This window comes from Odocoileus virginianus, unplaced genomic scaffold, assembly GCF_023699985.2.
Source record: "Odocoileus virginianus isolate 20LAN1187 ecotype Illinois unplaced genomic scaffold, Ovbor_1.2 Unplaced_Contig_5, whole genome shotgun sequence".
NCBI lineage: Eukaryota > Metazoa > Chordata > Mammalia > Artiodactyla > Cervidae > Odocoileus > Odocoileus virginianus.
The window spans coordinates 2,512,695-2,524,900 of NW_027224322.1; the positions used below are offsets into that span (position 1 = coordinate 2,512,695).

A 12,206-nucleotide genomic window follows, 5' to 3' on the forward strand; every position below is an offset into this window, starting at 1 on the left:
GCCACACCAGCTGGCCTTCCAGGTAGGAGGTGTCCACAAACACCGCGATGCTGTGAAGACCCCCACAGTCTCTCCCACTGGTGTCTGCTCTCTCTGTGGTGGGAGGCTGCACTCCCATGATGACAGGTGATGTGAGCCACATTGTCAGGAGCCTACTTATTCGTCATTCAAATGCTTTTTGCTTTTTACTGAGTTGTGTATCTTTTTCATTATTGAGTTATAATAATTCTTCACATGCTCTAAAGACAAGTCTTTTGTCTGATAATTGTTTTCCAAGCATTTCCTCCCAGGTCCTGGTGTGCTGTCCTTGGTCGCTCAGTCATGTCCGACTCTTGCGACCCCAGGGACTGTAGCCCACCAGGCTCCTCTGTCCATGGGATTCTCCAGGCAAGAACACTGGAGTGGGTTGCTATGCCCTCCTCCAGGAGATCCCAGGGATCGAACCCGGAACTCCTGCATTGCAGGCGGATTCTGGCTCAGACGGTAGAGTCTGACCACAAGGCAGGAGACCCAGGTTTGATCCCTGGGTTGGGAAGATCTCCTGGAGGAGGAAATGGCTACTCACTCCAGTATTCTTGCCTAGAGAATTCCATGGACAGAGGAGCCTGGCGAGACCCAGTCCATGGGGTCACAAAGACTTGGACATGACTGGGCAACTAACACTTCCTTTGTTTACCATCTGAGCCACCCAGGAAGCCCAGGTCCTAGGCATTTCTTAACGCTGATAAGTACTTGTAGAAGTTTTAGCTTTGTGTTTTGCATTTAGGTCCAAGATCCATTTTGACTTAGCATCTGAATGTTTGTGAGAAGTGTAAGATCTGTGACCGGATTCTTTAAAATGCTTTTTGCTCGTGGGCATCCCTTTCTCCAGCCCCATTGCTGAGAGGATTGTCCTGTTGCCCTTGAACAGCCTGTGTTGCTTTTAAAAATCAGCTGACTCTGTGTGGGTCTATTTCTGGGCTCTCCTGTACCTTTGATCTACTTGTCTGCTCAATCACCAGCATCACACTATCTTGATTAAGCATTTGTTTTTATTTATTTAATTGTGGCACGCGGGATCTTTAATCTTTGTTGCAACATGCAAACTCTTAGTTACGGCATGTGGGATCTAGTTCCCCGACCACAGATCGAACCTGGGACCCCTGCATTGGGAGGGTGAGTCTGAGCTGCCGGACCACCAGGGAAGTCCCTATCCTGAGTTTTGAAAGCTTATGGTAAGTCTTGAAGCTGGGTGGTGTGAGTCCTACAAATTTGCTCTTCTTCAGTACCGTGTTGGCTCTTTGGGGGTCTTTGGCCTTGACACACACATTTTGGATTCAGTTTGTGGATATCTGACTGGCACCCCGGCAGCGTGATCGGGGAGGCATTGAGTCTGGGTTTCCAACTCTGCAAACCTACGGACTGCAGCCTGCCAGGCTCTTCGTCTGTGGGAAGTTGTATACTACAGTGGGTTGCCACGCCCTCCTCCAGGGGATTTTACCAACACTGGGACTGAACCTGCATCTCCTACATTGGCAAGCAGGTTCTTCACCACTACCACCTCCTGAAAAGCCCTACTGCGTCTATAGGGCCAACCAGCAAAGCTCACGTCTTCGCAGCAGTGAGTCTCGAGAGTAGTGAACACAGAATGTCTATTTACTTACATCACTGATTCATCAGAATTTTGTTGTTTTCTACACCTTCTTTCTTTCTTTTTTTTTTTTGGCACTACTCTATATGGTGACTTTAAAATGTCCAATTCCATCTGTTTGTTGCTGGTACTCAGGCAGGCCACCAACTTTTAATTTTGATTCTACATTGCCCCACTTGGGGGCAACAATGAGTAGTTGCTTTAAACATCTGTGTATCCATTTCTCTAAGGCACGGTTTTTCATTTCTTTACGGTAGATGCCCAGCAGTGGGACTGGTGAGTCATATGAAAGTGTACATTTAACTTTCTAAAAAAGTCCCAAATCCTTGTCTGGAGTGATTGCAGCTTTTGCAGCTTCCCAAACAACAGTGGAGCGTTCCAGTTGCTGCTTCTCACCAACACTCGATATCATCAGGTTTTATTTCTTGATTTTTATTTCAGCCCTTTAAGTATGTGAGTAGTGGCATTGTTTAGCATTTTTAAGTTGGGTTATTTTTTTTCCTATCAGAGATTTGGGAGGATTCTTAATGTATTCTGGAGACAAGTCTTGGGCCAGAGGTATGATTTGTGAATATCTTCTCCACATCTGTAGGTCGTCTTTTCATTTTCCTTCACAGAGCAAAAGCTTCTTCACTGTCATAAAGTTCAACCTTGCATTTCTTTCTTTGTGAATAGGACTTATGGTGTCATATCCAAAAACACCATGCCTAGCTTTGTATCCTCAAGGTTTCCTTGTAATATTATTTTCTTCTGGAAATTTTATAGATTTAGATTTTACATAACATTTTGAGTTACTTTTTGTATAAGATGTTAAGTTTATATTCACTTTAAAAGACATATCAAAATCCAACTGTTCCAACATTGTTTGTTAAAAAGTCTATCCTTTCCCCATTGGTTGCTTTTGCATCTTTGTAAAAAGTGTCAGCTGGTTACATTTGTTGCACTGATCTATGTGTCTGTTTCTTCACCAATACCACACTGACCTGGAATTTACAAAAAGGGTACAAATAACATTTTTGCGGGTCAGGAATACAGATGCAGACGCAGAGGACAGATGTGTGGACGTGGGGGGAGTGGAGTGTGGGATCCGGGTGTAAAACAGACTAGCGGGGCGCTGCAGGGCAGCTCCAGGAGCTCAGCTCGGTGCTCAGCGACGCCCCAGGAGGATGGGAGGCTGGGCGTGGGGTGGGGGGCGGCCCGAGAGGGCTGGCATACGTGTGCATGTGGCTGACTCACTCTGCTGTACAGCAGAGACGAACACAGCATGTAAAGTAACTAAACTCCAATTAAAACAATACCACACTGTCCCAGTCCCCGTAGACTCATAGGTCAAAATGGGTATTGTGACTTTTCTAGCTTTTATTTTTCTGTGCCAAATTTGTTCTAGCTATTCTAGTGTCTTTACTTTTCACATAAATTTTAGAATCAGGTGGTTGATATCTACAGGAATTTTGATTGAGATCATGTTGAATTTAAAAGTCAATTTGGGGAGTGATGACATCTTAATAAATATTGACTCTTCTAATTGTGAATATAACTCTTCACTTAGGTCTTTGATGTATCTCATCAGTGTTTTATAGCTTTCGGCATATTGATTTTGCATATATTTTGTTAGGATTTATACATATGTAGTTCACATTTTTGCTACTCTTATAAATGTGTGCTTACTGGCTCAGTTGTGTCTGACTCTTTGTGACCACATGAACTGTAGCCCGCCAGGCTCCTCTGTCCATGGGATTCTCCAGGCAAGAACACTGGAGGGTGTAGCCATTTCCTTCTTCAGGGGATCTTCCCAAACCAGGAATCTGCATTGCAGGCAGATTCTTTACCATCTGAGGCACCACGGAAGCCACCAGTATAAATGGTGCTATTTTTTAAATTCAAAGTTTCAACAGTTTATTGCTAGCATATAAAAATAAAATTTGTGTTTGTAATTCTGTAGCTTGTAATAACATATAATGGAAAAGAATCTGAAAAAGAATATACATATATGTGTGTATTCATATATATGCATATATAACAGTCACATTGATGTACACCTTAAACATAGTCAACTGTACTTTAATAAAACATAAATAAAATGAGTGTACATTAACGTTGCACTCTGCAGCCTCGGTTAACTCATGTATTAATTATAGTGGATTTTGGGGATATTCCTTCAGAACTTACTGCCTTTTGCGCCATTCTTCTGTTCTGATCTGTGCACCTTCTCTTTCGTTTTGCCTTACTGCCCTGGTCAGAGCTCCACTACCTTGTTGAATAGGAGTGATGAGAGAGGGCATCCTTGTCTTGTGCCCAGTCTTAAGCATTAAGTCTTCATCTTTTGCTGTTAAGTATGATGCTAGCTTGGGTTTCCCAGGTGGTACTAGTGGTAAAGAACCCGCTTGCCAGTGCAGGAGACATAAGAAACGGGTTCGATCCCTGGATCGGGAAGATCCCCTGGAGGAAGGCAAGGCAACCCACTCCAGTCCTGCCTGGAAAATTGCACGGACAGAGGAGCCTGGTGGGCTGCAGCCCATGGGGTCACAGAGAGTCGGACACGACTGAGTGAGCGCACACACGCGCACACACACACACACACACACGATGCGAGCTACAGACACTTTACCACGTTAAGGAAGTTATCCTCTACTTCAAGTTTTGATTAGCAACGGATATTGGATTTTCATCAAATGCTTTTTCTGCGCCTATAGAGATGATAATGTGATTTCTCCTTCGTTAGCTTAATACAGTGAATTAGAATGATCAGCTCTTGAACCATGCTTGCATTCCCAGGATAAACCCACCTAGGTCATGGGGCATCGGCCTTTCTGCATACCCCTACATTCAACCTGGTGAGATGCTGTGTGCGTTGCGTGCTACATGGCTTAGGTTGTGTCTGCCTCTCTGTGACCCCATGGGCTGTAGCCCACCGGGCTCCTCCGTCCATGGGGTTCTCCAGGCAGGAATACTGGAGTGAGTTGCCATGGCCTTTGTGAGATGTTATCGAGGGGATTTGTTTCTGTGTTGAAGAAGGACATTGGTCTATGGTTTCATGGAATGTCTTCATCCAGTTTGATTATGAGGTAACGCTGACCGCGTGAAAGGACTTGAAGTTGCCTGAGCTGAGGGTGGAAGTACGCAGGGCTGGCGTACCCGAGGGCACCTGGAGCTGCTGAGATGGTGCAGCCCGTGCCGAGGGAAGCAGGTGGATGCTCCCGCAATAAACATCATCCGGCCCCTCCCACCCCTCAGGGCCCGCTCTCCCCTCTCTGCCTGGCACTGGGAGGCGCGTGCTACCTCCAGACATGCTGGGCAGCTGGCCCTGCGGCTAGTTAAGGCCCCAGCAGACAGACCAACGCACAAATAAAGCCGAGCGGGGGCCCGCGGGTCTGGTGTTGCATAAAGAGCCATTTTATTTCTTAACTGGACAGAGCTTAAGCGCACACACATGGGACAGGAGCCAAGAGCCTAACACTCGGGTTCAGGACACCAGGGAACTAGCCGTTACATCGGGATGGCGGTCACGGTCAGGGGCCACACAAGCACATATGTACAAGCTACGGGGGACTCGGGGGCCAGCTGGCCGCAGGAGGCCAGGGTCTGGGGAGAAGCCGCAGCCTCGCGTCTGTCCCAGGGGATGGAGGAGGGGGCCTCTGGGGTTCTCGCTGGGGAGAGCTTGAAGGGACCGGCGTGGCAGCCCCAGGCAGGCCGTGACATCGGCGACGTTCAGGGACCCTCCTTGGCTGTCTTGCCTCATCCACCCAGGGGCACTGAGGGGGTCCAGGACTGACGGGAGATCACCGCACTCAGCCTGCTACGTGTGTGTGCGTGTGCGTGTGAGTGCGTGCGCGTACTGTCAGAGAACAAAACGCTGGCATTTTAAGGACAGTCACTCCGAGCACAGAGGCCTTGACAAGTCTCTCAACACCCGCCCCTGGCCCCCAGCCCGGTAACCAGGGCCCGGACTCTCCCACCCGGGGCTCTGCCCAGGGCCGCCGCAGAAGGCATGCCCCCCTGCCTGGATGGGACGCGGGGACGCCCCCAAACTCACAGCAGCTGCAGCCGGAGCAGCCTCAAGCACCGAAACAAAGCCCATTCGAGAGAAGTGGCTCCCTGCATCCTTCCCGCCCCTCAGGGACGCAGCACGACCCCTCACCCAACCTTCCCGTCTGCGCCCACCCCCGGGGCCTCCAGACCGGCCCCCCGTGTCACCGGCGGGACGGGGTCCCAGACCCCCTGTGCTGGCTCCCATGGCACCCGGCCCGGGACAGCGGCTTTCCCGACGTGCAGACAGAGCTCTCGGGCCCAGGCCGAGAGGAGGAGGCGGAGATGGGCAGGGACACCCTGGGTGCCATGCCCCCGCTGGGATGGCAGGACGCAGCGGCCGTGGGGCCCCCGTGGCCGTGGGGGCCCCGGACGTGGGCGAGTCCCTCAGCCCGCCCCGCGCAGCAGGGGCTCTGCAGGCTGGCTGGCCCCAGGCACCCTGCCCCCAGACAGGGCCTCGGACCCTGGCGAGGCCGCGGCCTCAGGCTGGCTGACCTGAGGGGCCGTAGCCGGGCCCTGTGCCCCAGTCTCCCCGCAGGACAGCGGGGCACTCAGGACTGACCCCCAGAGCTCACCCGTGCGTCCTCCCCCTGCCCGCGAGGCCGGCTCAGTGTTGGCTCCGGAGCGGCCGTCAGCCTGCTCTCTGCTCTCTGCCTCCAGGGACCCCGGGGCGCTCAAGCCTCTGGTTTCTGGACGGCGTTCGGTCCTTGTCTAGACCCTCCACCTCTGCACCTGCTCCAGGCGCCGCGGAGCGGACGGGGCTTGTGCTGTGGCTGCTCTCCCCTGAGCTGAAGAGGGCTGGCCATGTCTCTGGGAGGAGGAACAGCTCCCCGAAGACCCTGGGCCAGTGGGTTCCCCGACCAGACCCTCAGCCCGGGCAACCCTTGGGCACAGAGTCTGAAGGGGGGACGAGACGGGTATCGCCATGAGAGGCTGGACCAGACACGGCGACACCCTCGGGCACAAGAAAAGGCTCCTGGAAGACGGACGACCCAGCGCTGGTACTGGCCACCCGCACCGGCCGCCAGAGTCTCCCCGGGACCCCCGAACACTCCTCTCCTGGCAAGAGAGGGGCCCACGGCTTCCTCTCTGCGGCGACCTGGGGCTCACGCTGCCCACAGCCTCTCGTAGACCCAGCCCCGCCCCCGGCCAGCCCGGACACCGGGGACCACCCTGACCCTCTCACCCCAGACCGGGCGCCTGGGCCCCCCCACCCGCTCCCAGGGACGTGCTGCAAGCGTACCCCGATGGTCACGACTCAGGGGCTGCCGTCCAGGTGAGACACGCGTCCTACTCCTGCTGGAAGGACACACCTGTGCTGCTCGGCCTTCAGGCAGCACACCCCCGACACACACGCACGCACACACACACACAGGTCCAGGGACCAGGCCAGCCCCGCGTGCGCGGGGACAGGCCTCAGCTGCGGCTGGGGCAGTGCATCCCCGGGGCCGTCCATCCAGCTCCACGTCCCCGTGGCTCCCGGGGAGCTGCCCCGACACGTCTGTCCCCAAGAGGCTTGGGAGGTGTGTGTGGGAACAAGGGGGCAGGTCCATCTGAATCCTACAGGTCTACGTGAAGGCATTAGAAATAAATACTTATAAATAGAACACAGTCTTATCGTTAATGTCTGAGGGAACTGTCTCAACGTCACTAACTAGTGTATATTAATTATAAGTCTGTCTATGCTTAAAAAAATATTAGAATGGCGGCGATGCCCCAGGACTCCTGCCCCCCGCCTTTCTGGCGCCTCCCAGCTCCTCCCACCCGGGGCGCCTCCTGCAGAAAGAAAGGACGACACGTGCGGCCTCTGCTGGGACAGGTCGTGTGGCAGGTCCCCGGCGGGGCGGGCATCCCAGGAGGCGGGCGGGGCTGGGCGGCGCTGACACAGACGGTGACGATGACGGGATGCGGGGCCGGGCCTGCGGGAGGCTGGGCTCAGACCCGCATCTGGGCAGACCTCCTCCTGGACAGCTTGGACCTGCGGGGCCGACAGGAGCGGCGGTCAGAGGGCCGTGCGCGCCTGCAGGCTGGCATGAGGGGCATCACGGGCACGTCCCTGCCTCCCTGACTGCCCGGGAGACATACCCTCTGCCTCCTGCCTCTGGGACTCGGTGGGAGCAGCCCCCCGCCCCCACAGCCTCCTTTAAAAGGTCCCCCGCCAGGGGCGAGGCTCGTCCACCCAGGGCCTGGTGGTCCCGACATAGAGGTGCCCTCCCGCCGGCCGACCGTGGGCTCTGGAGGCCTCAGGGACCCACACGCAGGGCGGGCCCCAGGCACCCGTCGCGGCCCTCCACAGGCGGACGTACCGTATCGTCCCGGCCAGCAGGGGGTTGAAGGCGTACAGCCAGTCGTGCATGTCCTTGTCGCTGCTGGCCTGCAGCAAGATGCCCCGGTGCTCCGTGCACACCGCGAACGTGTTGGGGGTCTGCAGAGGGGGCCGCCGTGAGGGGCGCCAAGCCACCCGCGCTCAGCCCGGGGCGGCCACTGCTCCTCGGGGGTCGGGGTGGGGGTGTCGGAGAAGGGGCAGAGGAGGAGATCCGCGGGAGGGTCAGGGGCAAAGCTGGGGGCAGGAGGCTGCACTTCTGGGCCCAGTGCCCCGCTGGCCTGCAGGGCTCCTGACACCCTCTGTGGGTATCGCTGGAGGAGGGACTGTGTCATGAGCCATCAAACGGGGTATCCTTGGGATCCATGCTCACCCCACCCCTCACTGCTGGTCATCACCAGGACGGCGCGCCCCACAGGTGGGCAGAGTGGCCCCAGAACACAAGAGGCTGAGCCCCGCACCCCCACCCGTGACGTCGTCACACTGCTTCGGCAGTGCGGTGAGGGGACGCGGCCTGCGGGGACTGGGCCCGGCTCCCACCCTCCCCGCCAGCCCGTGGCGCGGCGCACCTTCAGCATGGCCTGCTGGTCCTCACTGTACTCCACCTGGGCAGTGGACAGGTTGAGCACGAACCGCTCCACGGCGTCCTTGTCACTGTTGTACATGTAGGCGTAGGGCCGCCGCACCACCACGAAGCGCTTGGCCCAGCCGGCTGTGTGCGGCTCCAGGAAGTGCAGGTAGCCCTTCTTGGAGACGATGGGGCTGCAGGGTGGCAACGCATCAAAACTACCTCTCCACGGCCTCTACCCGGCCCCCCGCAGCCTCCCTCCAGGCTCGCCCCCTCCCCCCCACAGCCTTCCACCGGCCCCCGCCCCGGTCCAGGCTCTGGGCCACTCTCCTGTCCTCCACCTCAGCTCATTTTCCACCCCTGCCCTACGTCTGGCGGGGGGGCTTGGTCTTCTGACTACAGCACAGAGCTGCCCCTGCCCCACATCGAGGGGTGGTCTGTTGGCCCCCAGCACTGTCCCAGGTCAGGGGGGCAGTGTCCTGACCCCCAGAACTGCCCCTGGTCAGGGGGCAGTCTCCCAACCCCCAGCACTGCCCCAGGTCTGGGGGCAGTGGTCTCCTGACCTCCTGCACTGACCCAGGTCAGGGGGTGGTCTCCTGGCCCCCAGCACTGCCCAGGTTGGGGCGGCTGCCGTCCCTGCAGAAGCAGAGCTGGGGTCCTCAGGAGCCGGCTGGGCAGGGCCCCCACACACCTGACGCGGATTTCCTGGATGTCGGGCACCAGCAGGCGCTGGGGCTCCTTGTCGGCTTCCGCTGCCCGTGCAGGGGAGGGGGGCTTCTTGGCATCCGCCTCGGGCAGGGGCTCAGGCTCCGGGCTGGCTGGCCGGGAGCAGGGCTGTAGGGTCCTGGGGGAGCAGAGTGAAGCTGCTGCAGTGCCAGGACGCCCCTGGAGGGCCCAGGAATCTCAGTGGGCTCCTCGGGCCAGCATCACCCCCGGGGCCGGTGGGGCACCCAACTGGGTCCACCCGCCACCGGCTCCTTCTCCAGGGGCGCCCTGGCCCCCCCACCCCCACCCCTGAAAAGCGGCTCTTGGTCTTGACCGAGGCTGACTCGGCCTCCTCAGGGACCATCTGCGTGGAGGGAGCGGGTGGGACCACCTGCGTGGAGGGAGCGGGTGGTCCGTGGCCTGGCCCGAGGGGCCGACGCGCTGGCCGAGGCGGCCTGTCTCAGGATGGGGCCCAGGGGGCTTCACGCCTTTCTCAGTCAGAGGAAAGAGACCCCAAGGAGCTACAAGATCCGGGGGTCAGATACGGTGGTGTCAGCAGGGGGCCCCCACATCAGCAGAAGTCAGTGGACCCAAAAGGCCCTGAGTCTCTGCTTTGTCACCGCTTTTCCACTATTCCATTTGCCACTGGAAAGGCCTTTTGTTCAGTGTTTTGACCTGTTCCCAGCCTTATAGAAGAGCACAGTTTAAATTTACGCTTTAGCAGAAAGTGGCCCAGGACAAACAGCATGAGCCCTGCCCCGCTGCATGCCGCCCCCAGGCGCCACCCGCCACCCCCCACACCCTGCCATCCACTCCTGCAGGCGCAGGCTGTGCCGGCCCGGCCCGGCGCGCAGGTACCTTAGGTCAGAGGCCCCGTACCGGCCCTCGACCAGGGAGGGGCAGGTGGAGGAGGGGGTGAGCGTGGCGGCCCCCAGCGGGGACATGGACGGGTCCCGCAGCAGCGTGACTGACATCTCAGAGAGCTGCGGAGGAGACGGCATTCTCTGGGGCAGTGCGGGGCCCCCGTGAGGGGACACTCCCCCACCCCAACTGCAGGCCAGACCCTCCCTGCCCGCCCCACCCAGGGCTTCGGGCTCTGCCTCGGGGGAATGGGGGACCCCTGGGAAAGGACCAAGGAAGGCATAGCCTCTGAGCCCCGACATCAGCACGTGTGGCCCCATGGCCACAGCAAGAGGAGCTCTGGGCAGAGGGAGAGACGAGCCAGAGGGCAGAGGGCAGGTCGCCGCAGGGCTGAGGGCGCGGGCAGGATCCCCTCCGGAGGCTGTGTGGAGGGCAGCACAGAGGTGGGGGACAGGCCCGAGGCCACCGGCCCCAATGGGCCCCGGGTGAGGACGGAAACGAAGGAGCAGCTGGGCTCACCCAGGACAGGTGCAGCGGGGTGCGGCCAGGTGGGACGGGGCTGCTACTGGGGACAGTGGGCAGAGGAGGGCGCCTCGCTTCTGCCCTGCATGGGCCCTGGCCTCCCTGAGCTCGGAGGCACCCCCCTGGGCTGGGAGAGGGTGCCCCCGCCCCGTGCCCACCTTGCTCTCGCTGGCGCTGACGCAGACGTGGCTGTGGGTGTACTCTCTGTTGAAGGAGTGGGTGAGCAGCCGTAAGCACTGTGGGGAGAGCAAACGCCCGGTCAGGGGCCCCTGGACCCGGCTCGGACGTGGACGTGGGTGGCTGGCTGAGGGGCCGGGCACCGCAGGAGGACTCCCAGGGGATGGGGCCATCTGAGGAATCCTGTGGCAGGCTGGGGCCTGGGCAAAGGAGGGGGTGGGGGCATACAAAGTGCAGGAGGCCTTCCCTGTGGCCCAACCAGCGGCAGAAAGGGCCGGCTCTGCTGGAGGTGGTGAGCTCCCCGTCACTGCAGGTATTCAAGGGGGGCAGGTCACTGCTTGGGGGAGGAGGCTGCAAACAGTGCCCGAGTCCCATTGTGGGTGGGGCGGGGTGGGGACGGGGTCAAGGTGACTCCAGGACCCTCGTCCTCCCAGGTCCCAGCAGTTGCCGGCACCGGGAAGGGCCGGGAGGGTGGCCACCCACCTTGACAGCCAGCTCCCGCTGCCTCTCGCTGGGTGCCTCCAGGGATGCCGGCCGGGCCTCAGCCGTGAGCGGGGAGGAGGCGCTGGACGAGCCGTGGGCCTCGGAGTCCTCGCTGGAGGCGGGGGATGGCGCCTCGGGGCCGGGCCGCTGGGCCGTCTCCAGCTTCTCCCGCAGCAGCAGATAGTGTCTCGTCTTCTCTACCTGTGAGGAGCACGAGCACGGCCTCATTGCACCCGCCGGGCGGGGAGGGTGCGGCCGCGCTGAGCCCCTGGCCCTCGGCAGGCTCAGCCGGCTGTGGTGGGTGACCTGGAGCCCGCAGACCTGCCCATGCCCCAGCGTGAGCAGACGGACAAGCTCCAGGGACGCAGCTTCGGGAAGGACCCAGAGCGTGGACGGATGCGGACCCCGACGCCCTCTTTCCACTCGCTGCCCTGGCCGGTGGTCAGTGCCCGCCGCTGGACATAGGCTGTCCTGACTGGAGCTACCGAAGGGCCTCACTGCTGCCCAGTTCTCCTCCCAGTGTCCTTCTCGTCTCCACTACACGCCCCCCAGTCTGAGGCTGGACCAAGGATGAACGTTCCGCCGGAAGCCGGGGGCCATCGTGAGGCCCTGAGCCCCATTATAGGCGGGCGTGCGAGCGCAGGCAGGGACAGGGGCCCAGGGGGCGCCGGGGGGGCCCGGCCCTCACCTCCTGCAGGAGACTCAGCTTCTCCAGCTCCCACTGGTGGTCCAGGATGAGGCTGTCGCTGCGCGGCCTCCAGCCCGCCAGGTTCTCCTCGCCGCGGACGTAGGCCACCGACGTGTCCAGCACCCGCCGGCGCCGCCGCTGCATGCCTGCATGGGCCGCGGACATGGCATACCCGGTGGGGGCTGCGCCCGCCCCCACGGTCCTCCAGCCCCCCAGTGTCTCC

At 59.3% G+C, this 12,206-nt stretch overlaps 1 protein-coding gene across 16 annotated transcripts in view; it reads right to left on the reverse strand.

Annotated features, from left to right (window-relative positions):
• Window positions 1–5,000: 5,000 nt before the first annotated feature.
• The window catches only part of KIF1A (kinesin family member 1A), an 87,233-nt gene continuing 80,027 nt past the window's right edge, over window positions 5,001–12,206 (reverse strand). For all 16 annotated transcript variants that reach the window (XM_070463623.1, XM_070463627.1, XM_070463622.1 and 13 more), the window contains 8 exons: window positions 11,984–12,129; window positions 11,296–11,496; window positions 10,794–10,871; window positions 10,111–10,235; window positions 9,239–9,391; window positions 8,549–8,741; window positions 7,963–8,081; window positions 5,001–7,634 (listed from right to left, as the gene is read on the reverse strand). In XM_070463623.1, the coding sequence (XP_070319724.1) occupies window positions 7,592–7,634; window positions 7,963–8,081; window positions 8,549–8,741; window positions 9,239–9,391; window positions 10,111–10,235; window positions 10,794–10,871; window positions 11,296–11,496; window positions 11,984–12,129 (1,058 nt within the window). In that variant the 3' untranslated portion in view covers window positions 5,001–7,591. The remainder of the gene's footprint in view (window positions 7,635–7,962; window positions 8,082–8,548; window positions 8,742–9,238; window positions 9,392–10,110; window positions 10,236–10,793; window positions 10,872–11,295; window positions 11,497–11,983; window positions 12,130–12,206) is intronic.